Source organism: Perca flavescens, chromosome 2 (assembly GCF_004354835.1).
Source record: "Perca flavescens isolate YP-PL-M2 chromosome 2, PFLA_1.0, whole genome shotgun sequence".
Lineage (NCBI taxonomy): Eukaryota > Metazoa > Chordata > Actinopteri > Perciformes > Percidae > Perca > Perca flavescens.
Window position 1 is genome coordinate 4417911 of NC_041332.1, and position 27986 is coordinate 4445896.

General features: G+C 40.7%; 3 protein-coding genes across 4 annotated transcripts; all 3 read right to left on the bottom strand.

Moving 5' to 3' along the window:
- Nucleotides 1-946: 946 nt before the first annotated feature.
- LOC114569114 (E3 ubiquitin-protein ligase TRIM21-like) lies at nt 947-27330 on the bottom strand. Of its 2 annotated transcripts, none has more exons than XM_028598956.1 (2): nt 27275-27330; nt 947-2626 (listed from the first exon to the last, which is right to left on the bottom strand). In XM_028598956.1, exon 2 carries the CDS (start codon nt 2622-2624, stop codon nt 975-977), a length of 1650 nt encoding a protein of 549 aa, XP_028454757.1. In that variant the 5' UTR covers nt 2625-2626; nt 27275-27330; the 3' UTR covers nt 947-974. The 2 variants fall into 2 exon arrangements, with proteins under 2 accessions (XP_028454757.1, XP_028454762.1); XM_028598961.1 differs by lacking the exon at nt 27275-27330 and adding an exon at nt 3502-3623.
- Nucleotides 11357-27350, bottom strand: LOC114569131 (E3 ubiquitin-protein ligase TRIM39-like). The gene is made up of 3 exons (XM_028598963.1): nt 27275-27350; nt 12774-13002; nt 11357-12737 (listed from the first exon to the last, which is right to left on the bottom strand). The coding sequence occupies exons 2-3, from the start codon at nt 12998-13000 to the stop codon at nt 11357-11359; spliced, it is 1608 nt and encodes a 535-aa protein (XP_028454764.1). The 5' UTR covers nt 13001-13002; nt 27275-27350.
- LOC114569121 (E3 ubiquitin-protein ligase TRIM39) lies at nt 24293-27363 on the bottom strand. Its single transcript, XM_028598962.1, has 2 exons — nt 27275-27363; nt 24293-25973 (listed from the first exon to the last, which is right to left on the bottom strand). The coding sequence occupies exon 2, from the start codon at nt 25969-25971 to the stop codon at nt 24328-24330; it is 1644 nt and encodes a 547-aa protein (XP_028454763.1). The 5' UTR covers nt 25972-25973; nt 27275-27363; the 3' UTR covers nt 24293-24327.
- Nucleotides 27364-27986: the final 623 nt, after the last annotated feature.

A 27986-nucleotide genomic window follows, 5' to 3' on the forward strand; every position in this document is an offset into this window, starting at 1 on the left:
AATCTTACCTACAAAACAAACAAAAAAATAACCAAAGTGACTAATAATGAACTCAAAACTTTTCAGACAAAATAGAAACATTCATTAACCTTTTATACATGGTAAAATAACGACACATATTGTGTTCTGTAGACACTATAGACATGTAATAGGCCTTAAGCTGCGTTCAGACCAAAGAAAGTGATCTGCAGATTTTTTTTGGCAGCGTTGGGAGTGTCACTGAAACAGCCCATTTGTGTGACTTCCCAATGTGTCACTATAAACAGCCCAAAAAGTTTGACATTTCTGACTGAACCCAATTTCCCAGGGGGAAAGAGAGAAAGAAAAGAGATGAGCGAGATATAGCGAGTGCTTTGTTGTTGAAGGAAACATTTAGGTGTTCCACAAACTCCCGGGCAGTTCAGTGTTTGTTTTGGGGGTTTTAAAACATTCTTGTGGCAGAGATAGAGGCAGTGATGTTTCCTGTTTCCTGTACGGGTTTCTCACACCGTCTCAAAACACTCTGAAAAGTCTGATCTCTGTTACATGATTGGCCACCGCAGCGTGACTCAGGGTTGCGTTTCTCCAAAAGTTGAGTCAGTCTCAACATTTTCGCCACAGGTCCGCTGCATTTATTTCCATCTCACCCCTTCGGCAACCCACTATCCCCATTCAATATGTATGGAAAGACCTGCATTTATTGTGAATACAGACTTACTCTTGAAGGAAGGTGTCTTTTGAAACCGATTTCTTCTGGGAATTAAAATAAATGTCTGTGGATTTAACAGAGGTTTTTAAAAATAGATATTCTGATGTTGAACAGATGAATGCAGTGAATGAAATTGTTGACTATGTAATGGAATACATATAATTAAAAAACATCTTAACAATGAAGTGTAAATCAATCACCACATTAAAAGGATAGAAAATAAGATCTAAATTAATTATTAACATTTGTTTCCCTGAATGAAAATAAATAAATAAAAGTTAAGTGATTAGTTTACTCTGACAGGAGAGATGATCAGAGGGGCAGAGTTTTTACCACCATCATTACCACAGGGATTGAAGTATGGGAAGAGTTTCTCAGTGAAGGAGCAGCCAGTAAAGGAGTAGATAAGAGCTGCAGCATCTACGTCATAAAAGGAGACCAGAACCTCCTCATAATCCACAAACACCCCCACCTTCTGAGGAGGAGACTTCAGAGAGAGAAGGACTGGAAGGTCAGCAGCAGCTTTGTACTCTTTTCCATTTCTCAACACTATAGTCCATACACCATTCTGAGGGCTCAGTGTGATGCTTTCCTTCCTGTTGATCGACTCTCTGGCCACTCCTAAATCCCATTTAGTCTTTCCTTTAACTTGAACCTCAAAGTAAAATCTGCCTGAAGAGAAACTCTGCTTTCCTAAAACACAAAGACCATAAGAAAATCTCTCTGGGTTGTCTGGGAGATTCTTCCTCACATCACTATCATTCACTTGTTTCCCATCATCAGACAGATGGAGTTTAGGATGTGCTGTATCAGGATCAAGAGTCACATCCACTGCATACTGCTGGACCCTCTTCAGCTCAGACTCAGCGAGCAGCTTCTTCATTTCTTTACTGAGTGTCTCCTCCAGCTGAACCACAGCTTTCACCACAGTCCCCTCATATGATGATGGACTGACGCTGACCTCTGTCCAGTCCTTGGTGGGTGGAGGTTGTTGGATGTTTAGGGACTGGACACTCTGGAGAAGATGGAGGTGGTCTTCAGAGCGTGACACCTGCTCCACCTCAGTGCTCCTCTTCATCAGCTCAGAGATTTCCTGTTCCAGCTCTTTGATGAAAGCTTCAGCCTGTTTTTCTGTTGTTTTCTGCTTCTCTTTGATGGTGTTGATGAGCTCATTCAGGCCTCTCTCAACAGACTCCTTCAGAGAAGTGAAGACCTGAACACCTTCTGCTATCTCTCTGTCTGCATCTTCCTCACTGAGGTCGACTGAGTGTTTGATCTCCTGAATCTTCAGTCGTCTCTTCTGGATCATCTGCTGAATTTCAGCCTTTGTCTTCCCCAGCTCTGCCTTCTTTCCTTCATATTCTTCTTTCAGAGGAACAACATCATGCATCTTGTGGTCTAAAACAGTGCAGAGCATGCAGACACATGTCTGGTCGGTCTTACAGAACAGCTCCAGAGGTTTATCGTGCTTCGTACACATCCTGCCTTCCAGGTTCTCCACAGGGTCGATCAGCTGATGTCTTTTCAGACCTGACATGGTCAGATGAGGCTCCAGGTGAGTCTCACAGTAGGAGACCAGACACACCAGGCAGGACTTCAGGGCCTTCAGTTTGGTTCCAGTGCAGACGTCACAGGGAACTTCTCCTGGTTTGGACACTTGTTGCTCTGAGCTGCTGCTGCTGGCTTTCTGTTGAGCTGACTGTCTGAACTGAGCAACCATCTCAGAGAACAAAGTGTTGACGTGCAGCTCAGGTCTTGTGTTGAAAACCTTTTTACACATCGGACACAGGTACTGCTCATTAGCATCCCAGTGTTCATTGATGCAGTTCTTGCAGAAGTTGTGACCACATGATGTGGCGACAGGATCAGTGAACACATCCAGACAGATGGAGCACAGAAACTGATCTTCAGATGGCAGATAGTTTGCAGCAGCCATATCTACACATAGTGCAAAAGAAAAGAAAAACATATTAAAATACAGTTTTAATTATTAAAGAAAAAGGTGTTTTGACTTGCACTGAACTTTGAGCAGAAAGGAACATTTAAACCATGTTGACAAAGTGAAGCTCGCTACTCTGACAAAACGGCACTGAATATATCCACACAGGGGCGGAGCCAGACATGATGGAGGGTGGGGGTGTGGTCTTGACCAACTGCCACTTTGCTCGTTTGAAAGCCATGATGTCTCTCTCTCTCTCTCTCATGGGTGGGCCAAATTCTCTGGCCGTGCAAAGCAGAGAAAGGGGAGGTAACCTTGCTCCTAATGACCTCATAAGGAGAAGATTCCTGATTGGTCCATCTGAGCTTTCATTTTCTCAAAGGCAGAGCAGGATACCCAGGGCTCGGTTTAAACCTATCACCATTTCTAGCCACTGGGGGACCATAGGCAGCCTGGGGGAGCGCACATTAATGTTAAAAAACCTCATAAAGTGAAATTTTCATGCCATGGGATGTTTAAGGGTTGCACCAGCTTAAAAAGTTCTAAGGTATAAGTTAGAACTTAAATCTTACACCTCATCTTGGTGGATGTAAAGTCCTCTGTAAGATAGAGGTTGTGGAAGTAGTGTGCAATCAGTAAACAGACAGAAAACCACAGAAATTCAGTTCCAAGTTCCTAAAGTCCTGAGAACTGACACAGAGAGAGTATTTAAAGCTGTTAGCTACTGTATAGTGGGCCTGTAGACAAACAGCCATAGTTATATTGTTACCAATTTCACAAGAAATGAAAAGAGAGGAACTTCCTGTCTGAGTAGAGCTGAAGTTTAGTGTTAATCCTGGTTGTAGAAAGTGTAAATGTGATCAGCTGTACTCACCGGTGTTTGTCAGAGACTCTGCTGTGTTGTTGAGAAAGACCTGATGAAGTCAGTTTGAGTTTTCTTTCAGAGAGAAACAGAGACTTGTCTCGACTGCAGCGTGGCTGACACTCTGACAAACTTCACTTTAATTTCTGGAGTGTGACGTTGAAGCTCTCCTCTTTCCAGTGTTGCTCCTCCTCTTACTGCAGCTCTGTTGTTAGGTTAGGTTTCCTCCCTCTCATGTACACTCTTATTGTGAAATACCAGGATGTTGTCTGGTTAATATTGAGCAAAGGTGTGTCTTTATCTAACAGGTGGGAGGAGGAAGGTGTGTGAGAAGGTGTTGCTTATACATTTATTATGTTTGTTGAACCTTGAAGGTGCCTCAGCTTTACTTTAACCAGGAGAGTTTAGTTTAGTTTATTGGACACAAATAGAAACCTCCACACATCTGCAACATGTCAATGATATGACAATGTGTTTTTTTAACTTACAGAACAAACGGAGCTAAGTCAAGTACAGCGTTACATACGTAACCAGAAGGGAAGTAACTTCTGATTTGAACTGAAACCATGATCTTTTTCTAAACTTAACTTTGTAGTTTGTGTGCCTAAACATAACCAAACTGAGACCATTTCACAACGTTAACGAGTTGTGTAAAACCGCGACCGTTACGTTCTCTGGTTCAGATATGAGGATGAAAAACTGTTGAGGTACCTCTTAGGCCATGTGTCAAGAATGCATGCACAATTCCTTATTTTCACCTCACACACACACATAAAAAGCATGCACATACTCAACTTTCACATTGCGCACACACAAAACACTGCAATTTACATCAGCAATCAAGCTGATTAAATCCTGCGTTATTTGGTGATGGATTGCGCTATTTATTTATATTTATATTCCGCTGATGGCACACCTGAGCATGCCGTCTCACCATTAATGGCCCTGATGCGCTGGTAAATCTCAGAAAACTCAGGGCCTCCATGCACCCCTCCAGTGGTCAGCATATGTCTCTTCTGTTTGGTAATGGATTTTTTGGTCTCTGACTTAAGTCAAACCATTTCTTTTTTACATCTTCAATTGAGCGATGTTGTTCAGAAACAGAGTACATGGAATCCATGATCTCCTTCCATGCCTCCGTTTTGTTGGTGGGTTTAAAACCACTGGAAAAACAACTAAATATTAAGCCTTGTTTGGCATTTACCTGTTGCAGTAGAATTTCCATTTCAGAATTACTGAAGTTCTTTTTTCGTTGTTGTTGCATTCAAATTTGACCCAAAGACACCAGGAGGGTTAGATTTAAAACGCAACTGTCGCCAAAATGCAACCTAGGGTCTTTTTGTGAATGTACCCGAGTCAAACTTTAGTTTAAAAGCATAATTAGGAAGAAAGCGCCACTTTTAAGATTTAATGTATTCTCGTTTTCGGTCAAATGGCCTTTTGAATGGGAGTGGTAGGGGCACTACTATGCTAGCATCTACATAGCTATTTTTAAAACACTAAGAAGGCTCGACACAACATTAAACTTTGCTCTAAGTATCACCAGGGGCTCTGCACATGAACTCCAGCATTGAGAACATTGTTAGTGTACCCAGAGTTTACTACAAAGAAAGGTTTTAACAAATCACTGTAGCTGCTGGTTTTTCCGGTCGCCGTCATCTCGCTGGTCAAAAATAGTCGAGGGAGGAGAGTAAAGACGGAAAGCTCCTAAAGCTTAGTTCCATATAAATGCACGGATAATTCATTATTTTGTCGTTCGTGAAAAACAATATTGACCTTGTAGTTGAAAAAGGAGCCTCATATAGGAATGACATTTCCTCCTATGGAGTCCGTCCATTCGCATTCAGAGATTGATACTTTTTTACTAATTAGAGGGCTGCAAGCGAAAAAACAGCTAAGTGAGTTGTTCAAAACCTTTCTTTGTAGTAAACTCTTGGTACACAAACGGCAACAAACAAATGTTCTCAGTGCTGAGTTCATGTGTAGAGCCCCTGGTGATACTTCATGTTGTGTCGAGCCTTCTTAGTGTTTTAAAAATAGTGATTTTGATGCGATCATAGTAGTGCCCCTAGCACTCCCATTCAAAAGGCCATTGGACCGAAAAACGATTATACGGTGAATCTTAAAAGGTGAGTTTACGTCCTAATTATGCTTTTAAATGAAAGTTTGACTCGGGTACATTCACAAAAAGACCCTAGGTTGCATTTTGGTGACAGCTACGCTTTAAGAGTGGAAGTTCATGCTTGACTTTTGGAAACCGTAGTTAGCAAATGTAACCAACGTCACCTACATTTAGTAGCGGTTCTGGGCGTTTTTGTTTACATCACTTGATTTCCTCCAGCAGAATCTTTACTTAACCCTTGTGTTGTCTTCCATTCGACCATGCACTTTTCGTCCTCCCGTGTCAAAAATTTTTCGACACTTTTATCGCTTCTTTTCACTACCATGTATAAACACCACTAACACCAACTTATCACCACTAGTTTTACACTTATTTTTGAAATGCATGGTCAATAAACCTAATTTATAGGAAACTATACCTAATCCTTGAGTTAAAAAAGATGAAATTATGAATTATTTACACTAATATTAAAGGAAGGATAATCACAGACTGGTATATGTCAAAATTCAGTTGAGATACATTTTGTTGTTTTGAAACATTTCAATGTTTTTTTCAAATACAAAAAAACAATTGAATGAAAGACCCAAAATTCAATCAAAGTGGGGATCAGATCTTTTATTGTACTTGCTAACCGTGTTGTATGGAATCATCCATCCATGTTATTTTTGGGTAAATACAGTTAGGAAGTTCAAAAGAAACCAAGATTTCTGATATATATAGAAATTTTGAAAACAGGAGCTGGAAAAAAAAAAAGGTGAGAGCGATTCATCCTCCACGATCACTGCTTACAATCACATATTTACAGATTTCTTTGAGTTATAAACCAATCTTACCCACAAAAGAAACCAGCCATAGTGACTAATAATGAACCAAAACACTTTTCAGACAAAATAGAAACATTCATTAACCTTTGATACACGGTATAATAACGACACATATTGTGTTCTGTAGACACTATAGGCATGATATAGACCTTAAGCTGCGTTCAGACCAAAGAAAGTGATCTGCAGATTTTTGGCAGGGTTGTGCAGTGGTGGGAGTGTCACTGAAACAGCCCATTTGTGTGACTTCCCAATGTAGCACAAGTGATTGATTGATTGATTGATTTATTTATTTCTGGATAAAGACAAATAAAAAACAGTAATCCAAAGGATAACATGCTAAATGTCCTTCCTTGGTGTTTCACATGTAAAACAATATACCAAAAGCAAACAAACCATTATGGAAAGACATACAATATGGAGGAGGAAGTTGAAAAAAATATAAACATCACGTAAAAAACAAACTAAATAAAAAACAAAAAAACAAAAAAAAATAATAATATAAATTCTACACAAACTCACCAATTTATCAATAAATATTCACCTTATTCCATAAAAACTCTTTACCTGCGTTTTAAAAATCCTTCGTGATGATAGGAGTTTTGTAGTAGTAGGCAAACTATTCCATGCCATGATACCAGTGTAGAAAAAATAATTTTTAGTTGCATTAGTAGCTCTAAGAACTATGCATGAGCGAATGCTGGCCCTAGTATTATGACTATGCTGCATGTGGACCATAGTTACATTAGAGCATAAATAATTAGGGGCATGACCATTAACAATGTTAAACATATGGTTCAGTTTAAGTTGTTCTACTCTTAGATGTACAGGTAGTAGACCAGCTCTTGTAAACTCCTCCCTACCTATGTGAGTACGGTGGGGTGCTTTTAATAGGTACCGAATAACATTGTTTTGCAGCACTTAGAATTTGTTTTTAAGTTTTACAGTCAACCCGAAAACCATGCAGAACAAGCTAAATCTACCTGGCATTGAATCAAAGTTAATACCAATAATTTCTTTACAGAGAAATCAACATTTTTTGTCTTACGATATAAAAACTTCAACTTACAGGCACATTTAGCTAAAACCTTGGCTGCAATGGATTCACCTGTAAGTGATTGATCCAATGCTAAACCCAAATATGTGACACTGGATTTGGATACAATTTCAGACCCATTACACATCACCTTTTAAAGTATTTAATTTTGCCAACTTCCTTTTTGTACCAAACAGGATTGATTGAGTCTTGCCCAGATGCATAGAGAGCTTATTGTCTACCAACCACTGGTTGACAGACTCTAGCTCTATACCAAGAGTATTTTCAATGTCTTTTGCATTACACCCTGGGACGAGTAAAACAGAATCATCAGCATATAATAGCAACTTGCACCGAACCACAGCTGATAAGTCATTTATACATACTAAAAATAACAGGGGCCCCAGGATCGAACCTTGAGGCACCCCGCACGTTATGCTCTGTGAATCAGAGAAGGTCCCCTCAACATCACAGACTTGAGTCCTATCTGTTAGGTAAGAAGTGAACCATGTGAGTGCAGAGTTACTAAAACCCATGCACTGTAATTTAGAAATCAAAATCTTGTGGTTCACAGTGTGGTCTTGACCAACTGCCACTTTGCTCGTTTGAAAGCCATGATGTCTCTCTCCCATTGGTGGGCCAAATTCTCTGGCCGTGCAAAGCAGAGAAAGGGGAGGTAACCTTGCTCCTTATGACCTCATAAGGAGAAGATTCCTGATTGGTCCATCTGAGCTTTCATTTTCTCAAAGGCAGAGCAGGATACCCAGGGCTCGGTTTAAACCTATCACCATTTCTAGCCACTGGGGGACCATAGGCAGCCTGGGGGAGCTGTTAAAAATAACAGGGGCCCCAGGATCGAACCTTGGGGCACCCCGCACGTTATGCTCTGTGAATCAGAGAGGGTCCCCTCAACATCACAGACTTGAGTCCTATCTGTTAGGTAAGAAGTGAACCATGTGAGTGCAGTTACTAAAACCCATGCACTGTAATTTAGAAATCAAAATCTTGTGGTTCACAGTATCGAATGCTTTCTGCAGGTCAAGTAATAACATGCCAACATAATTCCCTTGTTCAAAGTTCTGATGCACATAGTCGAAAAGGTGGATGAGACATGTGTCTGTCGAATATGCAGCTCGAAAGCCAGATTGGAGCTCATATAATACATCAAGCCTGATGAGATACTCCTCCACCTGTTTGTACACCAAACGCTCAAAAATCTTTGATATAGTTGACAAGATTGATACTGGCCTATAATTTCCAACGTCAGCTCTACTATTTTTCTTAAAAACCGGAACCACCCTGGCATTCTTCATATCAATTGGAAAAACACCCTGTCTTATGGAAAGATTTATGATATGGGTAAGAATCTTATATGTAACCCCAGCACTATCTCTTAAAAACCTGGAGGGGATAAGGTCCAAGCCAGAGGCCTTATTCACTGACAGGGTCAAGAGACTTGCTCTTACTTTATCCTCTGAGACAGGACTAATTGCAAATGCATCTACAGAGACCTTTTTACTTCTATAAAAGGAATTAACAAAATCTATGTCAAATTTGTCAGAAGCACCAGGCAATTTACTGACCAAACTTGCAGCAATGGTTGTAAAATAATGGTTAAAATGGCAGGCAATCCGCCGCTTATCAAAACACATCTCATCTTCAATAATAAGCCCCGCTTTCCCAGACTTAGATTTTGCTTTTGTTGTTGATCCCATATCATTAAGAATTTTCCACAGTTTTTTAGGCTGTTTTGCATTTGCAGCAATGGAATCCGTATAAAATACAGACTTAGCTTGCCATACCTTGTAACTTACTTGATTTCTAAGATAATCATAAGAGTTATAGTCCGCTGGGAGTTTAGACTTTTTAAACTTTATGAACCATCTATTATGTTGTCTGATCATATCAACAATTTCAGATGTCATCCAACATGCACTTCCATGCTTAATTCTTGATTCCCTCATTGGAGCGACTTCATCAAGAGCTGCTATAAAACGCTGCTTAAACAAATCCCAAGCCTTATCAACATCAATACATTCAAGCACATCAGACCAGTCACTCTCAACCAGCCTTTGATTAAACACTTCAGCAGAGTACTGTTTGGTACATCTGTATTTGATAGAACAGTGCTTATTTATTGGCTGAGATTTCATTTTTTTTGCGTGTGCAACAAACTGCATTATGATCACTAAAAGCCACATCCAACAAACCTGATTGACTTATCATTCCACTGTCTGATACCAAAATTAAGTCGAGAAGGGACTGGCTATTTATAGACAATCTAGTAGGCTCAGTAATTAATTGCTGTAAACCAGACACCCTGCAAAGACATGAAAGGTTCTTTTAAGCTACTTCGTGGCAATAATAGATTTGTATTAAAATCACCCATGATGATGCATTCTTTTTCTAGGCATACATTGCTTTTACAACAGATGATTCAAGGAGTTCATAAAAGTCTGTTTGCTTAGGTGGGCGGTAACATACTCCAACAATAATGGGCTTGGTTTTAGAAGAATTAATTCCACCCAGGCTGCCTCCAAGCCATCCACCTTTAGATCGTGGCGCGGATTAAAAGTTATATCGGTCCTTATGAAAAGGCACACTCCTCCGTGTCTGTTGCGATCGCGTCGGTAGATGTAATAACCTGTAAGCCCAACTTCACAATCTTGAATGGAACAGTCTAGCCAGGTCTCCGATACAGCGATCACAGCAGCATTAGACGTAGATGCGAGGTGTCCAATTTCATCCAGTTTGGGTAGAAGACTCCTTGCATTAACGTGAATAAAATGCATCCCTTTCCGATTTAAAAGGCCAAGTGAATCATAGTCTTTCCCATCCATACTGTCGTCATCATATGTTCTCAATTCATTTGTGTCATCCAAGACATTTACACTACACATTTCCCGCACACAACACCGGTTACAAACCAACGGGATAACAAAATCTTTCCTTACTGCCCTGTCATACAATTTCGGAGCAATATTCCCGCACCTTATATGAACAAAAATGTCACACAAGTCACAGGCAACTGCTTTGGCGTTTGCTCTTACCACCTTTCCGCAATTAGGGCAGCAACTGGTGGTAGGCTTCTTTTGCCGGTATTCCGCTGTTTCCGAGTTGGTAGGGCCCGGACACTGATGGATATCTCCCGAAAGCAATAGGCAAATTGATAGTATTTTGCCAAAGGTATCGGGCTGCTGGGTTCCTCCGGAACCTGCATTGCAGGCGGCTTTAGACTGCCAGGTGATCAAGGCAACACTGCCGTATCCACAAAGTTTGTCAGCATTAACTGACAGATGACAGTTTTTGTCCAAACGCTCCATTTTCAGCTGTATAAAGGCATCATATTCAAAGCCCTCTGAGGAATATTTAAAACAGTGACCATAACTGCTTAAAAACACAGTATAAACTGATACTGCTAGCAGAGCTCCAAACACACCTGGCGCAACTGACGCCATTGTTTGCCTTCCAGAGAGAGAGGGGGACGGGACGTGATACTTCATATTTCACACAAACTGTTTTCTGTCAGATGGTTTATAAATATCGACATTTCCGACTGAACTTGAAGGCAGCTTTAGTTCCCAGAGAAAGAAAAGAGATGAGTGAGATATAGCGAGTGCTTTGTTGTTGCAGGAAACATTTGGAGGGACTGATGGAGGGACTGAGGAAACGGTCAGCTGTTCCCCAAACTCAGTTCAGAGCTTGTGTTTGGTGTTTTACAACGTTCTCAGAGGCAGAAATAGAGGCAGTGATGTTTCCTGTTTCCTATACGGGACTCTCACACCGCCTCAAAACACATGATTGTCCTCCGCAGTCGGTTCTCAAAATTTTCACCGCAGGGCCGCTGCGTTTTTTTTTTTTTTTTTTTCGTAAATCAAAGTGAAGTGATTAGTTTACTCTGACAGGAGAGATGATCAGAGGGGCAGAGTTTTTACCACCATCATTACTACAGGGACAGAAGTATGGGAAGAGTTTCTCAGTAAAGGAGCAGCCAGTAAAGGAGTAGATAAAAGCTGCAGCATCTACGTCATAAAAGGAGACCAGACCCTCCTCATAATCCACAAACACCCCCACCTTCTGAGGAGGAGACTTCAGAGAGAGACGGACTGAAGGGTCATCAAGTGCTTCATACTCATTTACATTTCTCAACCATATAGTCCAGTAACCATTCCCAGGGCTCGTTGTGATTTGTCCCTTCCTGTTGACCGACTCTCTGGCCACTCCTGAAGTCCATTTAGTCTTTCCTTTAACTTGAAACTCAAAGTAAAATCTGCCTGAAGAGAAACTCTGCTCTCCTAAAACACAAGCACACTTAGAAAATCTGTCTGAGTTGTCTGGGAGATTCTTCCTCACATCACTATCATTCACTTGTTTCCCATCATCAGACAGGATGAGATCAGGATGTGCTGTATCAGGATCAAGAGTCACATCCACTGCATACTGCTGGACCCTCTTCAGCTCGGCTTTAAGCAGTTTCTTCATCTTTTTACTGAGTGTCTCCTCTAGCTGAACCACCGCTTTCACCACAGTCCCCTCATATGATGGACGGACGCTGACCTCTGTCCAGTCCTTGGTGGGTGGAGGTTGTTGGATGTTTAGGGACTGGACACTCTGGAGAAGATGGAGATGGTCTTCAGAGCGTGAGAGCTGCTCCACCTCAGTGCTCCTCTTCATCAGCTCAGAGATTTCCTGTTCCAGCTCTTTGATGAAAGCTTTGGCCTGTTTTTCTGTTGTTTTCTGCTTCTCTTTGATGGTGTTGATGAGCTCCTTCAGGCCTCTCTCAACAGACTCCTTCAGAGAAGTGAAGACCTGAACACCTTCTGCTATCTCTCTGTCTGCATCTTCCTCACTGAGGTCGACTGAGTGTTTGATCTCCTGAATCTTCAATCGTCTCTCCTGGATCATCTGTTGAATTTCAGCCTCTGTCTTCCCCAACTCGGCCTTCTTTCCTTCATATTCTTCTTTCAGAGGAACAACATCATGCATCTTGTGGTCTGAAACAGTGCAGAGCATGCAGACACATGTCTGGTCGGTCTTACAGAACAGCTCCAGAGGTTTATCGTGCTTCGTACACATCCTGCCTTCCAGGTTCTCCACAGGGTCGATCAGCTGATGTCTTTTCAGACCTGACATGGTCAGATGAGGCTCCAGGTGAGTCTCACAGTAGGAGACCAGACACACCAGGCAGGACTTCAGGGCCTTCAGTTTGGTTCCAGTGCAGACGTCACAGGGAACTTCTCCTGGTTTGGACACTTGTTGCTCTGAGCTGCTGCTGCTGGCTTTCTGTTGAGCTGACTGTCTGAACTGAGCAACCATCTCAGAGATTAAAGTGTTGACTCTCAAACCAGGTCTTGTGGTAAAACCCTCCTTACAGATGGGACAAAGGCACCTGTTACTAGTGTTCCAGTGTTCATTGATGCAGTTTTTGCAGAAGTTGTGACCACATGGTGTGGTGACAGGATCAGTGAACACATCCAGACAGATGGAGCACAGAAACTGATCTTCAGATTGTAGATAGTTTGCAGCAGCCATATCTACACAGTGTGAATAAAAAGAAAAAAATATTAAAAATCTGTGAACAGACTGAGCTTAGCATACAGCCTATGGTTACTTTAGCAACAAGTAACGTTATCTGTCTATCTATTGCCCAGTCCTCGATGTTAAATGGGTAGAAATGGAAACTTAATGTTAAAGCAGCATGCTAATTAATAAAAACCACACATGAAGAGCTGAAGTCTGTCATATATTCTGTTAGCTGTTGTTCAACCAGCTTTCAGTTCTTGAAATAAAGGATGTCTTGTTGTTTTAGCCTTGCTAGCAGCATGATAGCCAACACTACTATAATGTACAAGAAAGATCATCATGAAACTACAACTTTAAACTTAACACATCTGATTGGAATGAGTGGAGCACTCCCCTGTAAGTTTGCCCCCACAGGTATGTATCTTCTATTGTCTGTCTGGTGAAGGCTCACTTGATTAGGTTTAAATTTGATTTGAGAACTAAGCTTGTCTAATGAAAAGTAGAGATGTTCCGCCGATACTGCCTAAAACGCTGGTATCGGTATCGGGAAGTACTGGAGTTTATGCACAGATCCGATACCACGTAATAAAGCCCTAAAGAAAGTAGTTTATTTAAGTTCTTTTTCCGTTATAACTGACTGTCAAACTGGATAGTAAAAGAAAGTTCTGTGGCATTCATTGTAGTGTTTGTTCATGTTTCACAAAGAGTTTAACCTGAGCCAGACCGACAACAGAGATAGAAATCATATCACATCCATACAGGGATAGCAGTATACAGTTGTTAAAACATAATAAAATATATGACACACTGGTATCGGATCGGTACTCGGTATCGGCTGATACGCAATTTCAGGAATCGGTATCGGGAAGCAAAAAATGGTATCGGACCATCTCTAATGAAAAGACATTGAAAAGACAGAGTCATTATCTGGAGAGGCCTGAGGGGCCCAATGGCAGGAGCATCTGATCTTGACTGTGACAACCCTCTGTTTGCCAGCTGTCATTTTGCCAGATTCTTGACTGAAGTTTTTTATGTGGCAGTCCTGCCAAACCAAAACACCACAAACTGTCCCAGCCTATCACACCTCAGCTCCACCCAACCCATGCCATCTTTGGCCATATTAGGATTGCCCAGCTCCAGTAATTGACAAAGATAAACTGCAGGTTTCAACTTGTACTTCAGAAACCTCTGGATGTGTTTTTATTCAGTCTATAGTGCAGGATTAATTTGATTGATATTTATAATCATAATAATTATCTTTTATCTTGTTGTTGAGGACATTGTGTCCACAAATCAAAACCAAGACAGAGCTACAACTCTCTGCCTTCTCACCAAATCAAACCCAGGGAATACAACACAGGCACCGCCTCCTAAAGGCTCTGAGAAGTTTTGTAGAGTCAGAACAAACAGCTGATCAAGTTTCAGAGAATAAAGTATTCAGGCTGATGGAGACGTTCTGACACTCCCTCATATCTCAGCAGTGAAGTCAGCGGAGATTAAAATCTAACTTGTTTCCTGGTGCTGATTAAATCCGACTCAACTGAACATGTAAATAATAATGTAAAATAATTTTTAACCAAAATGTCACACTTCATAGAATAATTAGAGTTACTTCAGATCTACAAACAGTTTACAATAGAGCTGAAAGAATGAATCACTGCTCTCATCTTAAATTATATTATGTAGCAACAAAATATCACAAATGATAGTTGAGTTTTTTCATCAAAGGTGAGTAATGTTACCTGTCAGGCTGCTCCGCTGTTAAAATCACATTTAGATGAGGTCAAAAAGGCATTGTACCTTCGTCTGCTGACACTAACAAATGCTGCTGTTGTCTGTGTTCATCTGACTCATTCTAACACCTTTATATCTACAAGTGTCATATGACATGTGAGAAGGACCTAGTCTGACCTGTAGGGCTGCCAATTAGCGCTCTGATTAGACAGTTTTCAGGTTAATTATATAATGTGAGAGGAACAGTCTGAAATCATAACATGCACACACCACAAGTTTAATTCCAAGGAAACTGATGTTGGAATGTTGTCCGTCCAGCGTTGGCTCGCCTCCTACTGCATCTCTGTTGTCAGGTTTTGTTTTCTTGTACGTTTTTATTACTTTAGTTACATACAGATTTTTCCCTGTCTATATTGTGAAGTCTTACTTGTTTAGGTTTTTAATTTGATTTGAGAAATAAGCTTGTCTAATGAGAAGACATTGAAAAGATAGAGTTATTAGCTGGAGAGAACCTGAGGGTAGCCTGACAAGCCAGACCCACATCAAGAAGTTGGGTCTGGGAACTCACTATTGGCAGGGCTCAATCAGATAAACGATAAACGGTTGTCTTCCAAATTCCCTCTGCATGCGATAGGATAGCGCTACAACCAACCAGAGCAACGCTAGTTAATAGATTAATATTTTCCTGTATCCAAACGGCAAAACTCCGAACACATCTTCCCTTTTTAAGAATGATTTCAGTGCCGTTCTTTTCACAAAGAAAAGCTTAACTTCAAGTCTTCCAGAAGACCAGCAGCCATAAGCCCCGCCCACCGACTCTATACACAATTTTTTAGGGAAACAGTTGTACATTAACTTTATCTTTATCTATATCTGTTGAATCAGTTGTACGTTTTATTTCCAAATTGTATATATTTTAAATATTGCTTGTGTAGTATTCAATTATTATTTTATGTATATTGTTTCCTATTATTTAATGTATACTCTGTATGTGTGCTGTGTGTCGGATATTTTTGCTGCTGCAACACCATGTCGCCCACGTCCTCTCTTAAGGCCACCACGGTTCCCAGAAAAAACAGCCAGGCGGGTACCCTCATAGGACTGCTGGTGGTCAGGGGTACTCACTAACCACGTAGCAGGTTGGTTGCACACTGGCAAGGGAGGTATAGCAGGCTGGAGAGAAGGTAACCGGGTAGCATGTTGAGGTTAAGGCTCGCAGCCAGGAGTCTCTAAGAAGTCCTGAATCCACTTAGGCAAGGAGCTCCTGAGCCAGGGCCGGCTGTTTCCCCTCCCAACTAGAAGCTCTCTTCCACTCTCCATAAACACACATCAGAGAGTAGCACAAATCATAAAGTTTGTCCTCATAATACTCCACTGGGTCTGTCATGGTCGGATTATTCTGTCACGAATCCTGCGAGCTTTGGACCCAAATGCGAAGAGCAGGCAAGAGAAAAAGTGAGGAGAGGATTTATTAAACAAAACAAAAACAAAGTCCATACCAACAGAAGGGTCCTGAGTAGGAGGGAAACCAAGGTCCAGAATGAAGACAAAAGATACAGGGAATCCAAACTGGAACAAAGTGACAAAAGGGTAGAGTTCACAAAAGCACACGCCAAACTAACAGATGACTCTGCAACAGAAAATAATAATCCAACAAAACACCAAGGAAACACAGAAACTAAATACACAGGATAACGAAGACTAACAATGGACAGGTGAAACGAGGCTGGGAAACAGGTGAAACACAGAAGGGCAGTCACAAGGGAGGGAAAACACAGGAAGTAAAATAAGACAAGACAAGACAGAAACCCAGATCGTCAAAATAAAACAGGAAAGAGAACATACAGAACGTACAACCCTGACACTGCCTGGCTGCAAATTACATTTGCTGCCGCTAGGGGTGCGTCTAGATTTCTATGCTAGCCTGAGGTCACGGTGGCAGGAGCATCTGATCTTGACTGTGACAACCCTCCGTTTGCCGGTTGTCATTTTGCCAAATTCTTGACTGAAGTTATTTATGTGGTAGTCCTGCCAAACCAAAACTACACAAACTGTCCCAGCCTATCACAACACGTAAAAACTTCAAGTTTCATTCCAAGGAAATTGAAGTAGGAATGTTGTCCTTCCAGCGTTGACTCGCCTCTTACTGCAGCTCTGTTGATAGGTTTTGTTTCCTCGTACGTTTTTATTACTTTAGTTACGTACAGATGTTTACCTGGCTTAACATAAGGTGAAGTTGGTAAGGTTATTTCGAGGGGAAACACTGAGCTGTGAGGTGTGAATTTCTTGTTTTTGACTGACCCTGTTGGTACTGGTCATTAGAAGAGGACTGTTGGTAAGCTCCCCAACGACTCCTCGAGAAAACCAAGATGCCCTATAAAAACAAGGACAGAGCGATGAAGAGGAGTGCTAGGAGAGATAAAAGGGTATTTGTTGAACACCTGGTAAGTGAAGCCGAGAAAGCTGCAGCCTATGGAAACCTCGCACGGTGTACAAAATCACAAAGGGACTCTGTGGCAAATGTACAAACCAAACTACCCATGTTATGGACAAGAATGCCAACATCTGTACATCAGAGAGTGAACAAGCAGCCAGATGGGTTCAACACTTCCAGGAACTACTCAACTTCCCTGAGCCAGAACAACCAGCCAACATCACAACAACAGAGGATATCCTGGAAATCAACACCAACCCCCTGACTCTGCTGAGGTTAAAGCTGCCATCCAAACCCTGAAGAGTGGCAAGGCATGTGGCATAGATGCTATTCATGCTGAGATGCTCAAGGCCGACATTCCAACATCAACACGAGTGCCGATGGACCTATTCCAAAACATTTGGAACAGTGACACCATCCCTGCAGACTGGTCCAAAGGTCTTATTGTCAAAGTCCCCAAGAAAGGCGACATTAAGAACTGCGACATCTGGCATGGAATCCCCCTTCTGTCTATTCCAAGCACAGTGTTGTGCAGAGTCCTTCTCAACCGGATGGAGACAGCCATTGACACCAGGATTAGACAGTAGCAAGCAGGCTTCAGGAAGGGAAGAGGATGTATGGACCAGATCTTTGCTCTGCGTAACAGCAGTGCTTGGAATGGAATACACCCCTCTACATCAACTTCGTGGACTTCAGGAAGGCCTTCGACAGTGTCCAACGAAACACCCTCTGGAAGATACTGCACTCCTATGGAATGCCATCAAAGATCATCTGAATAATAAAAACATTCTATGAACATTTTGAGTGTAGTGTCAACATGGGAAATCCATCCGTGCAGTCCAGAGTGAGACAGGTGTGCATCATCTCCCCTATCATGTTCCTGGTCTCCATAGACTGGATCACAACCAACACCACAGCAGACAGACCCAGAGGGTTCCAGCAGGGACGTGCACAGACATTTTGGGTGGCAGGGGCTCAAAGAAAAAAGTTCTAATAGTAGTAGTAATAGAAATTCAAACAAAATGTTAAAATAGGCCTATATTAACACATTTCTGGTTACCTTACCAATTTATTTTATTTCCCTTACGCAATTGTTTAATAGATTTAATAAATACTCTTAACTACTTTTTAGCATTCACTAGGTTAATCACCATCAGCAAAAGAGACTCTGCTACAATGTGCAATGCATGTTTCAAGTATATATTTAGAATAAGCACCAATGAGAGGGACTTAGTTTCACAAAAAAAATTGGTTTATTTTGCAAAAGGCATTAAATCATAATCATTCATCATCATTTGGTGCTATTGCAATAAATGACTAAGACGAGATGATGACGAGAATGCACCAATTTCCAAAAACGATGACTACGACTAAATTAACGTGCGTTATTGTCAACGAAAAAAGAGGAGACTAAAATGTTTTGCATAAAATAAAAACTAAGATAAAATATCTTTTCATTTTTGCCTACAATCGTCTGTACTTTTTCATCATGAGATAGAATATTCAGCTGTTACGCCTTCGGGTGTTTGACTGAAACGGTTAGCAGAAATAATGTCAGAAATAATTTGTTATTTTAAAAAAGGCTAAATGTTTTGACAAAAACTTGACAAAGATATATTGAGTTTTCTTTTAAGTAAAAGTAGACTAAAATGACAAGACTTTTAGATGACTAAAACTTAACTAACAAAAAAAGATATGTGAAGGACTAAATATGACTGAAACTAACAAGGACATTTGGCACAAGACTAAGACTAAATTAAAAACAGGTGACAAAATGAACACTAGTGGAGGGCGATTCAACTTCCACAATCACTGCTGGTGAAAACAAACATTTCCTCCTGCCACTCCTTCACATTAAAAGCATCCAAATGGTGAAACACACAGGGAGCTTTTATTGTGAAGCAGCCACAGGAAACACAGTGTACTCGTAATGAAATACAACTTCTGTATAAACTAGCTTTTCTGTTCAGTGTCTGATGTTCAAGTCACTGTTTACTCAGGACTTGTGTTCAACAACTGGTTTATTTTACAGTTTTTATTTTTACAATCACATATTTACAGATTTCTTTAACTTATAAACCAATCTTACCCACAAAACAAATAAAAAAATAACCAAAGTGACTAGAAACGTTCATTAACCTTTTATACACGGTATAATAACAACACATATTGTGTTCTGTAGACACTACAGGCATGTAATAGACCTTAAGCTGCGTTCAGACCAAAGAAAATGATCTGGAGATTTTTGGCAGGGTTGTGCAGCGGTGGGAGTGTCACGATGTGTGTGTGTGTGTGTGTGTGTGTGTGTGTGTGTGTGTGTGTGTGTGTGTGTCTCTCTGTGTGTGTCTCTGTGTGTCTCTCTTTTGCTATAATGTCATTTTTTCTACCAATATGTAAATGTTTCAATTCAACTTCTTTCTTTTATTTCTTTTAAAAAGTGTTTTCCAATTCTTACTTTTTAGTTTTATTCTACATTTTTGGCGCTTTATACCATGTTTTTGGTGATTTTTCTACGTTTTTGGTGCATTATACAATGTTTTTAGTATTTTGTTTCTACATTTCTGGCGCTTTATACAATTTTTTTTGTGTTTTTCGTACGTTTTTGGCGCTTTGTCCAGTGTCTTTGATATTTTTTCTACGTCTTTTGTTTTTTTTGTGGAGCACTTTGTAACGTAGATTTTGAAAAGCTCTCTATAAATAAAGATTAGTATTGACAGGGGTTCTTTGTGTGTTTTTTGTCCTCTGCAGGTTTCCCGGTTTCAAAGAGGTGCGACTGGTCCCGGGGAAACACGACATCTCCTTCGTGGAGTTTGAGAGCGAGACGCAGGCGGGCGTGGCTAAAGACGCACTGCAAGGCTTCCGCATCACAGCCACCTGCGCCATGAAGATCACGTACGCCAAGAAGTAGTCCCCGAGTTCAGTCGCTGGACACACAGAGACTCTGAGGGGGACAAAGGGGGACATGGTCCCTGGATTACTGTTGGGTTCACACAGTGATTTTTGTAAATCATACAGAGCTGTTATTTTATTTTTTTTCTACTTTTTTTGTTGTGTTTGGTAAAATTCAGTCCCGTCGTTCACGAGGTCGAGCAGATAATCTCTGGCCTACATCTGGTTTTGCAAAATAAAAGGCTTTTACACAATTGTTGCTCTTTAAATGAGAGTTTTCCTCCCGATAACGGCTGTGTGTGTGTGTGTGTGCGTGTGAGTGTGAGAACTACAGTGTGTGTGTTCATGGGGATGAAGGAACATGTCAGCTAATGCAACAGTCTGGCTCATTGATGTGGTGTTTTCATGATAAATATCTGGCTGTGATACACACACACACAATATACATGTTAGTAGATTAATTTACTGTTGAAAAGAAAGATCAGGGTTCTCATTTATAAAGGTGGCGTACGCACAAAATGGGGCTGAAAATGTGCGTACGCCACTTCCCACGCAAAGTTTGTGATTTATAAAAAAAAACTTGACGGGAGAATGTGCGGTCCTCCACGCAAACTCTGACCCATGCGTACGCACATTTTGGAGCCAAAATAGGAATTGGCGACGCAGATGGTGAGGTGGTGAACTGAAGTCAGACTGCAGAAAGTACATGGGAATAAGATTACTCGTAATATGTTTTTAGTATCGATGCCTCACGCACATTTTATACCCTCCATATCATCAACGTTACCATGAAGATTAAATCCAGCAGTGTTATTTGCGCTTGTACTGAGTGATAATTGTTCCATAAACACCTCCAACTCAAATCTTAAATCAAAACTCGTTCTTAATATTTAATCGGCGCTGTCTCACTGTCGCATTGTCCGCTACGGAGCGCAGGACGAGGGACACAGAACTACAGAACACAGTTTAAATAACGAAATATCTGTCTTTAAAACTGTGCATACAGTATATCATCAAATGTCAAAGTCTGGAAATACAGCCGTTAAGCTCAGTGACGTCACTAGGATTGAAAGATGGGGGGCTTAGCGCCCAGCGTATTTGTAACTTGCGTTTGCAAAATCTTTGCACTCACATCTTTTATTACTGTATAGAGCTACACTTAACAACCAGTCAAGAAACCAAGAGGTTAACAAGTCAAAAGTGACAGACATATCCTCTTCTTCCATTTCTACTCTGTTCCTTCTGTCTTATCCTTTAAGATAAAACAAAACCCTGATGCTAATTTCATGACTTTGAAATGCAAATTGGTCACATGAAACAACATCCAAAATGTCCAACAACTGACAAACAGAGGCCAGACAGCTAATAAGTTGGTAAGTTAAACAAATACGACAAATAGTACAAGTACAAGAAAAAGAAAAAAATAGGCATAATAGGCATCACTGCATACTTTATCATGTAAGCTATTGATACTGATCCTATTTAAAGTGGCTACGTCTAAATACAATAACCTGATGGCAGAAGGAATAAAAGATTTGGAGTAACGTTTACTGTATGTAGGATTGCTTTCATTTTATTTTCACATGTGTATCTGTGGGCATGTCCTGATCTTTAGCCTAGCCTTAGGCAACATCTACATATGTATTTAATTCATCACAGCCAATGAATGAAGAAAGTTAAATTGGTTAGAATATAGCTAGCATATATAATAAATATAATGAAATAATTTAGTTTAGGCTATACATAGTGCCTAGGCCTGCCAACAAATGCTTATTGTTACAAAACAATCCTTAGACCTATAGACCACTACTGCTCAATCATGCCGGCTCCCTCAGAATCAACTGCTATGCCAATCTCCTGCTTCTCTTTCCCTCTGCTAAAATATCTTCCAATATCCATCTCATCTGCTCAATGAACTGAAGGATACAACGGTACATTAGCATTAACAGGGACCCTCTGACCTTAGTTTTCAGTGACAGCAACATTCTATGGGGATTGATATAGTTTTAGAATATGGCTACTATAGAGAAAGGCTATATTATTGGCAATGAATAAAGAGTTGTGATTAGCTTGCTAACTTAACCATTTCTTGTATTTCGCTCGTTCACTCCAGCTAGACTTTAGTTTTCCATAGCAAACCAAAATATCCCCTTTCCTTTACCTCAAGAAAACATAAAAGGTAAGCAGGTAATTAAAAACAACTTACAATTTCACTCTGTATCACTACGTGTAATCAATCTTCCTTTCACCATTAGCGTGTATCGGTGTGTGTGTTTGTGGGGGGCAGGGTGCATAGCGAGTTCAGACCAAAGAGTAGCGATGAGACAAGATGAATTCAATTCAATTTTATTTATAGTATCAAATCATAACAAGAGTTATCTCGAGACACTTTACAGATAGAGTAGGTCTAGACCACACTCTATAAATTCCAAAACCCCAACAATTACAGTTATTCCCTCAAGAGCAAGCATTAGCAGTGGCTGTTGCGACGGTGGCGAGGAAAAACTCCCTTTTAGGAAGAAACCTCAGCAGACCCAGACTCTGCAACTCCTCACTCCTTAATAAGCTTTATCAAAGAGGAGGGTTTTCAGTTTACTCTTAAATGTGGTGACGGTGTCTGCCCCTCGAACCCAAATCCCCCACTTACTTGCAACGCTCCGGTCTGCAACGCTCTGAAAGCTGCTAGTTCACACCAACGCAACGAGACGGTGCGGTGCATCATCTTGATAGCACGACTCTCTCTACTTCTGTCTAACTTCCGACTTTTCGGCTATTTTTTTGTAGCTGGATATATATAATTTGTTGCGTCTAAATATGAATGAAGATAAATCAAATTGTTATTGTTGTTCTTATTATTATTTATTTTACACTGTGGTATTAGTACTTTTACTTTGTGAATACCTCCAGCTCTGCTGACCTTTGATCAGCGGTGATATCTGATGCAGCTGCATGGTGCAGGTTGGTAAAAAGCTCTTTTGTCGGTGAAGTAAAAGAGTTTTTCGGAAGTCAGAGCTGGGACTCAACATTCCTCAACCTGCGGACAAATCTAACAAGTAGACTACGAAAACGCTGTAACCTGGCAACGCCATCAGCAGAACTATGAAAATAATGCATCAAAAACATTTCTGAAGGTACACGGAGCGGCCCAATCTCCTAATAAGGGTGTGTTTGTATCACAGCCTGATATATTGTAAAAACACATCAGTGAGTCACGCTGTTGTTCCTTCATCACCATGAAAACACACACACACACACACACACACACACACACACACACACACACACACACACAAAACACACACACACACACACACACACACACACAAAAGTTTATTTTGACTCAATCTCACACACATCATCCTGCTGACACAAATACTCACTAGAGCACATTGTAATCAAAACAATACCCATACGATTGTGTACTACTACAGGTTATGTTTATTAAATGAAGTCCAAAATATGTCGCCGACTAGAAATCGCTAGTATCAGCTAGTGCTAGCTAACGTCAACTTTAGGTAGCCACTAGCTAACGCTAGCTAGAAGGGTTTGTCGTGACTTTGCCTGGAACGCTACCAAGTTCTGAGTCGAGACTTGAAGTCGTAATTTATGGGCTAAAATTGTTTCTGGAATGCAGCAACGGTTTCATTTAAAGTGGCTCTAGTAGTTATGACGGAAGCAAAGCAGGAAGTAAGGTGAAAAAGTATAAATGTGGAACGTTTACAGTTTTTATTATTTTACAATCAAATACAGCATTTACAGGTTTCTTTAACTCATAAGCTGTCTTACCAGTGTTCACAAAACAAAAAGTGACCAGTAAATAACCAAAACAATTAAAAAATAGAAATGTTCATTAACTTTTATACCCGGTATAACAACGACATGTATTCTGTAGACGCTATAAACGGCCTTACTCATAAATTAAACTTAATCAAACTTAATCAAATATTCACAAATTTATTTTCTGTTGCTGTACATCAAATTTTTTTGTGTGGAAAACATACCCAATTTACTTTTATTAATTTAACATTTATTAGTCATTTTTGAAAGTGTAAAAATGTCTGAGTTTAAATAGAAATGCTGTCATGATGCAGAGTTGAAGAGATAAATGCATCAATTTAATTTGTTACCTATATAATGGGAAGCATATACTAATCAATCAAAAAAGTGTAAATCAATCACCACAGGATACAGATTCTGAAAACAAATAATATGTAAATTATAACATGTACATTTGTTCCCTTGAATATAACTATATCAATACATGAAATAAGATGAGTGGTTAGTTTACTCTGACAGGAGAGAGGATCAGAGGGGCAGAGTTTTTACCACCATCATTATTACCAGTATAGAAGTATGGGAAGAGTCTCTCAGTGAAGGAGCAGCCAGTAAAGGAGTAGATAAGAGCTGCAGCATCTACATCATAAAAGGAGACCAGACCCTCCTCATAATCCACAAACACCCCCACCTTCTGAGGAGGAGACTTCAGAGTAAGAAGGACTGAAGGGTCAGCAGCAGCTACGTACTCATTTCCATTTCTCAACACTATAGTCCAGTAACCATTCTCAGGGTTCAGTGGGATGTTTTCCTTCCTGTTGACCGACTCTCTGGCCACTCCTAAAGCCCATTCAGTCTTTCCTTTAACTTGAACCTCAAAGTAAAATCTGCCTGAAGAGAAGCTCTGCTTTCCTAAAACATTAGCACACTTAGAAAATCTCTCTGGGTTGTCTGGGAGATTCTTCTTCACATCACTATCATTCACTTGTTTCCCATCATCAGACAGGATGAGATCAGGATATGCTGTATCAGGATCAAGAGTCACATCCACTGCATACTGCTGGACCCTCTTCAGCTCAGACTCAAACAGCTTCTTCATCTCTTTACTGAGTTTCTCCTCCAGCTGAGCGACAGCTTTCACCACAGTCCCCTCATATGATGGACGGACGCTGACCTCTGTCCAGTTCTTGGTGGGTGGAGGTTGTTGGATGTTTAGGGACTGGACACTCTGGAGAAGATGGAGGTGGTCTTCAGAGCGTGAGAGCTGCTCCACCTCAGTGCTTCTCTTCATGAGCTCAGAGATTTCCTGTTCCAGCTCTTTGATGAAAGCTTTGGCCTGTTTTTCTGTTGTTTTCTGCTTCTCTTTGATGGTGTTGATGAGCTCCTTCAGGCCTCTCTCAACAGACTCCTTCAGAGAAGTGAAGACCTGAACACCTTCTGCTATCTCTCTGTCTGCATCTTCCTCACTGAGGTCGACTGAGTGTTTGATCTCCTGAATCTTCAGTTGTCTCTTCTGGATCATCTGCTGAATTTCAGCCTCGGTCTTCCCCAGCTCTGCCTTCTTTCCTTCATATTCTTCTTTCAGAGGAACAACATCATGCATCTTGTGGTCTAAAACAGTGCAGAGCATGCAGACACATGTCTGGTCGGTCTTACAGAACAGCTCCAGAGGTTTATCGTGCTTCGTACACATCCTGCCTTCCAGGTTCTCCACAGGGTCGATCAGCTGATGTCTTTTCAGGCCTGACATGGTCAGATGAGGCTCCAGGTGAGTCTCGCAGTAGGAGACCAGACACACCAGGCAGGACTTCAGGGCCTTCAGTTTGGTTCCAGTGCAGACGTCACAGGGAACTTCTCCTGGTTTGGACACTTGTTGCTCTGAGCTGCTGCTGCTGGCTTTCTGTTGAGCTGACTGTCTGAACTGAGCAACCATCTCAGAGATGAAAGTGTTGACGTGCAGCTCAGGTCTTGTGTTGAAAACCTTTTTACACATCGGACACAGGTACTGGTCATTAGTATCCCAGTGTTCATTGATGCAGTTCTTGCAGAAGTTGTGACCACATGATGTGGTGACAGGATCAGTGAACACATCCAGACAGATGGAGCACAGAAACTGATCTTCAGATTTCAGATAGTTTGCAGCAGCCATATCTACACATGTGAAAGAAAAGAAAAAGATATTAAAATACTATTTTAATTATTAAAAAAAAAGTGTTTTGACTTGCACCGAACTGTGAGCAACAAGGAACATTTAAATCATGCTGACAAAGTGAAGCTCGCTACTCTGACAAAACAGCTCTGAATGTATCCACAAAGGGGCGGAGCCAGACATTGAAAAATTTGGGGCTCAGCCCGGTTTACAGCGGGTAAATGCACTATATATTTTAAGACATTTGAGATAATAGAATGCCTAAATATCTGCACTGGGTTGCTCCACCTATGTGTAAGTTCAAACATAGACTAGTCTGAACCTATCTTTAATTAGGTTGGGGTTTATGCGCTACTCAAATTTTAAGGGTTGCACCAGCTGAAAAAGTTCTAAAGGCATAAGTTAAAACTTAAAACTTACACCTTGCCTTGGTGGATGTAAAGTCCTCTGTAAGCAGTGGTGTAGTCTACGTGTAACGCAGGTATACGCAAGGACCCGAGAACGACTAAGAAAGCTCCAGGATTTCCATATACCCACTTAAAAATGCCCAACAGCTCACAACAACATACTTTCCAATATAATTTTGATATATTTTTAATTCTCATCTGTGTTTTTCTTTCCACTGTAAATTGGTGCATAAAAGTGTATCTGAATACAGGAAATGAAGTCGTTGATGCTCAAAGTAACCCAGTGGGAGGACACCCAGACCCCCCCACTACGATATGCCCCCCTCTCCCAAAGGTAGATTCTGGCCAATATATATAGGCCAATATATTTATGTACAGTACAGTATACCCACTACAATACATTAGACTACATTCCTGTCTGTAAGATAGAGGTTGTCATAGAGTATCGTTTTAACAGATGGTATAACTTGAAGAATTAAGTGGAGTGAACAACTATTTAACTTCAGCAAAGCATTGTAGAAAATATATATTGTCAAACATTTCATATTCTCTAGCTGCTTTACAATAAAACTAGCTTTCCACTAGTTTTCTTGATGAAAGCTTTTATTATGAAACAACCAGAGAAGATAGAGGAAGCTGTATTTATGAAGCGATCCATAAACAGTAACAATAGCAGTAAAGTAGGAAGTAATCTAAACTCCAGTCCTGAGAACTGACTCATAGAGACTGTTTAAAGCTGTTAGCTACTGTATAGTGGGCCTGCAGACAAACAGCCATAGTTATATTGTTATCAATTTCACAAAAAATTAAAAGAGAGGAACTTGCTGTCTGAGTAGAGCTGAAGTTTAGTGTTAATCCTGGTTGTAGAAAGTGTAAATGTGATCAGCTGTACTCACCAGTGTTTGTCAGAGACTCTGCTGTGTTGTTGAGAAAGACCTGATGAAGTCAGTTTGAGTTTTCTTTCAGAGAGAAACAGAGACTTGTCTCGACTGCAGCGTGGCTGACACTCTGACAAACTTCACTTTCATTTCTGGAGTGTGAGGTTGAAGCTCTCCTCTTTCCAGTGTTGCTCCTCCTCTTACTGCACCTCTGCTGTTAGGTTAGGTTTCCTCCCTCTCATGTACACTCTTATTGTGAAATACCAGGATGTTGTCTGGTTAATATGGAGCAAAGGTGTGTCTTCATCTAACAGGTGGGAGGAGGAAGGTGTGTGAGAAGGTGTTGCTTATACCTTTATTATGTTTGTTGAAACTTGAAGGTGCCTCAGCTTTACTTTAACCAGGAGAGTTTAGTTTAGTTTATTGGACACAAATAGAAATCTCCACACATCTGCAACATGTCAATGATATGACAATGTGTTTTTTTTTTTTTTACAAATGGAGCTAAGTCTACGTTTTTGGCGCGTTATACATTGTCTTTGGTGTTTTTTCTACGTTTTTTTGTGTGTTTTGTGAAGCACTTTGTAACGTAGCTTGTGAAAAGCTCTCTATAAATAAAGATTAGTATTGACAGGGTTTCTTTGTGTGTTTTTTGTCCTCTGCAGGTTTCCCGGTTTCAAAGAGGTGCGACTGGTCCCGGGGAAACACGACATCTCCTTCGTGGAGTTTG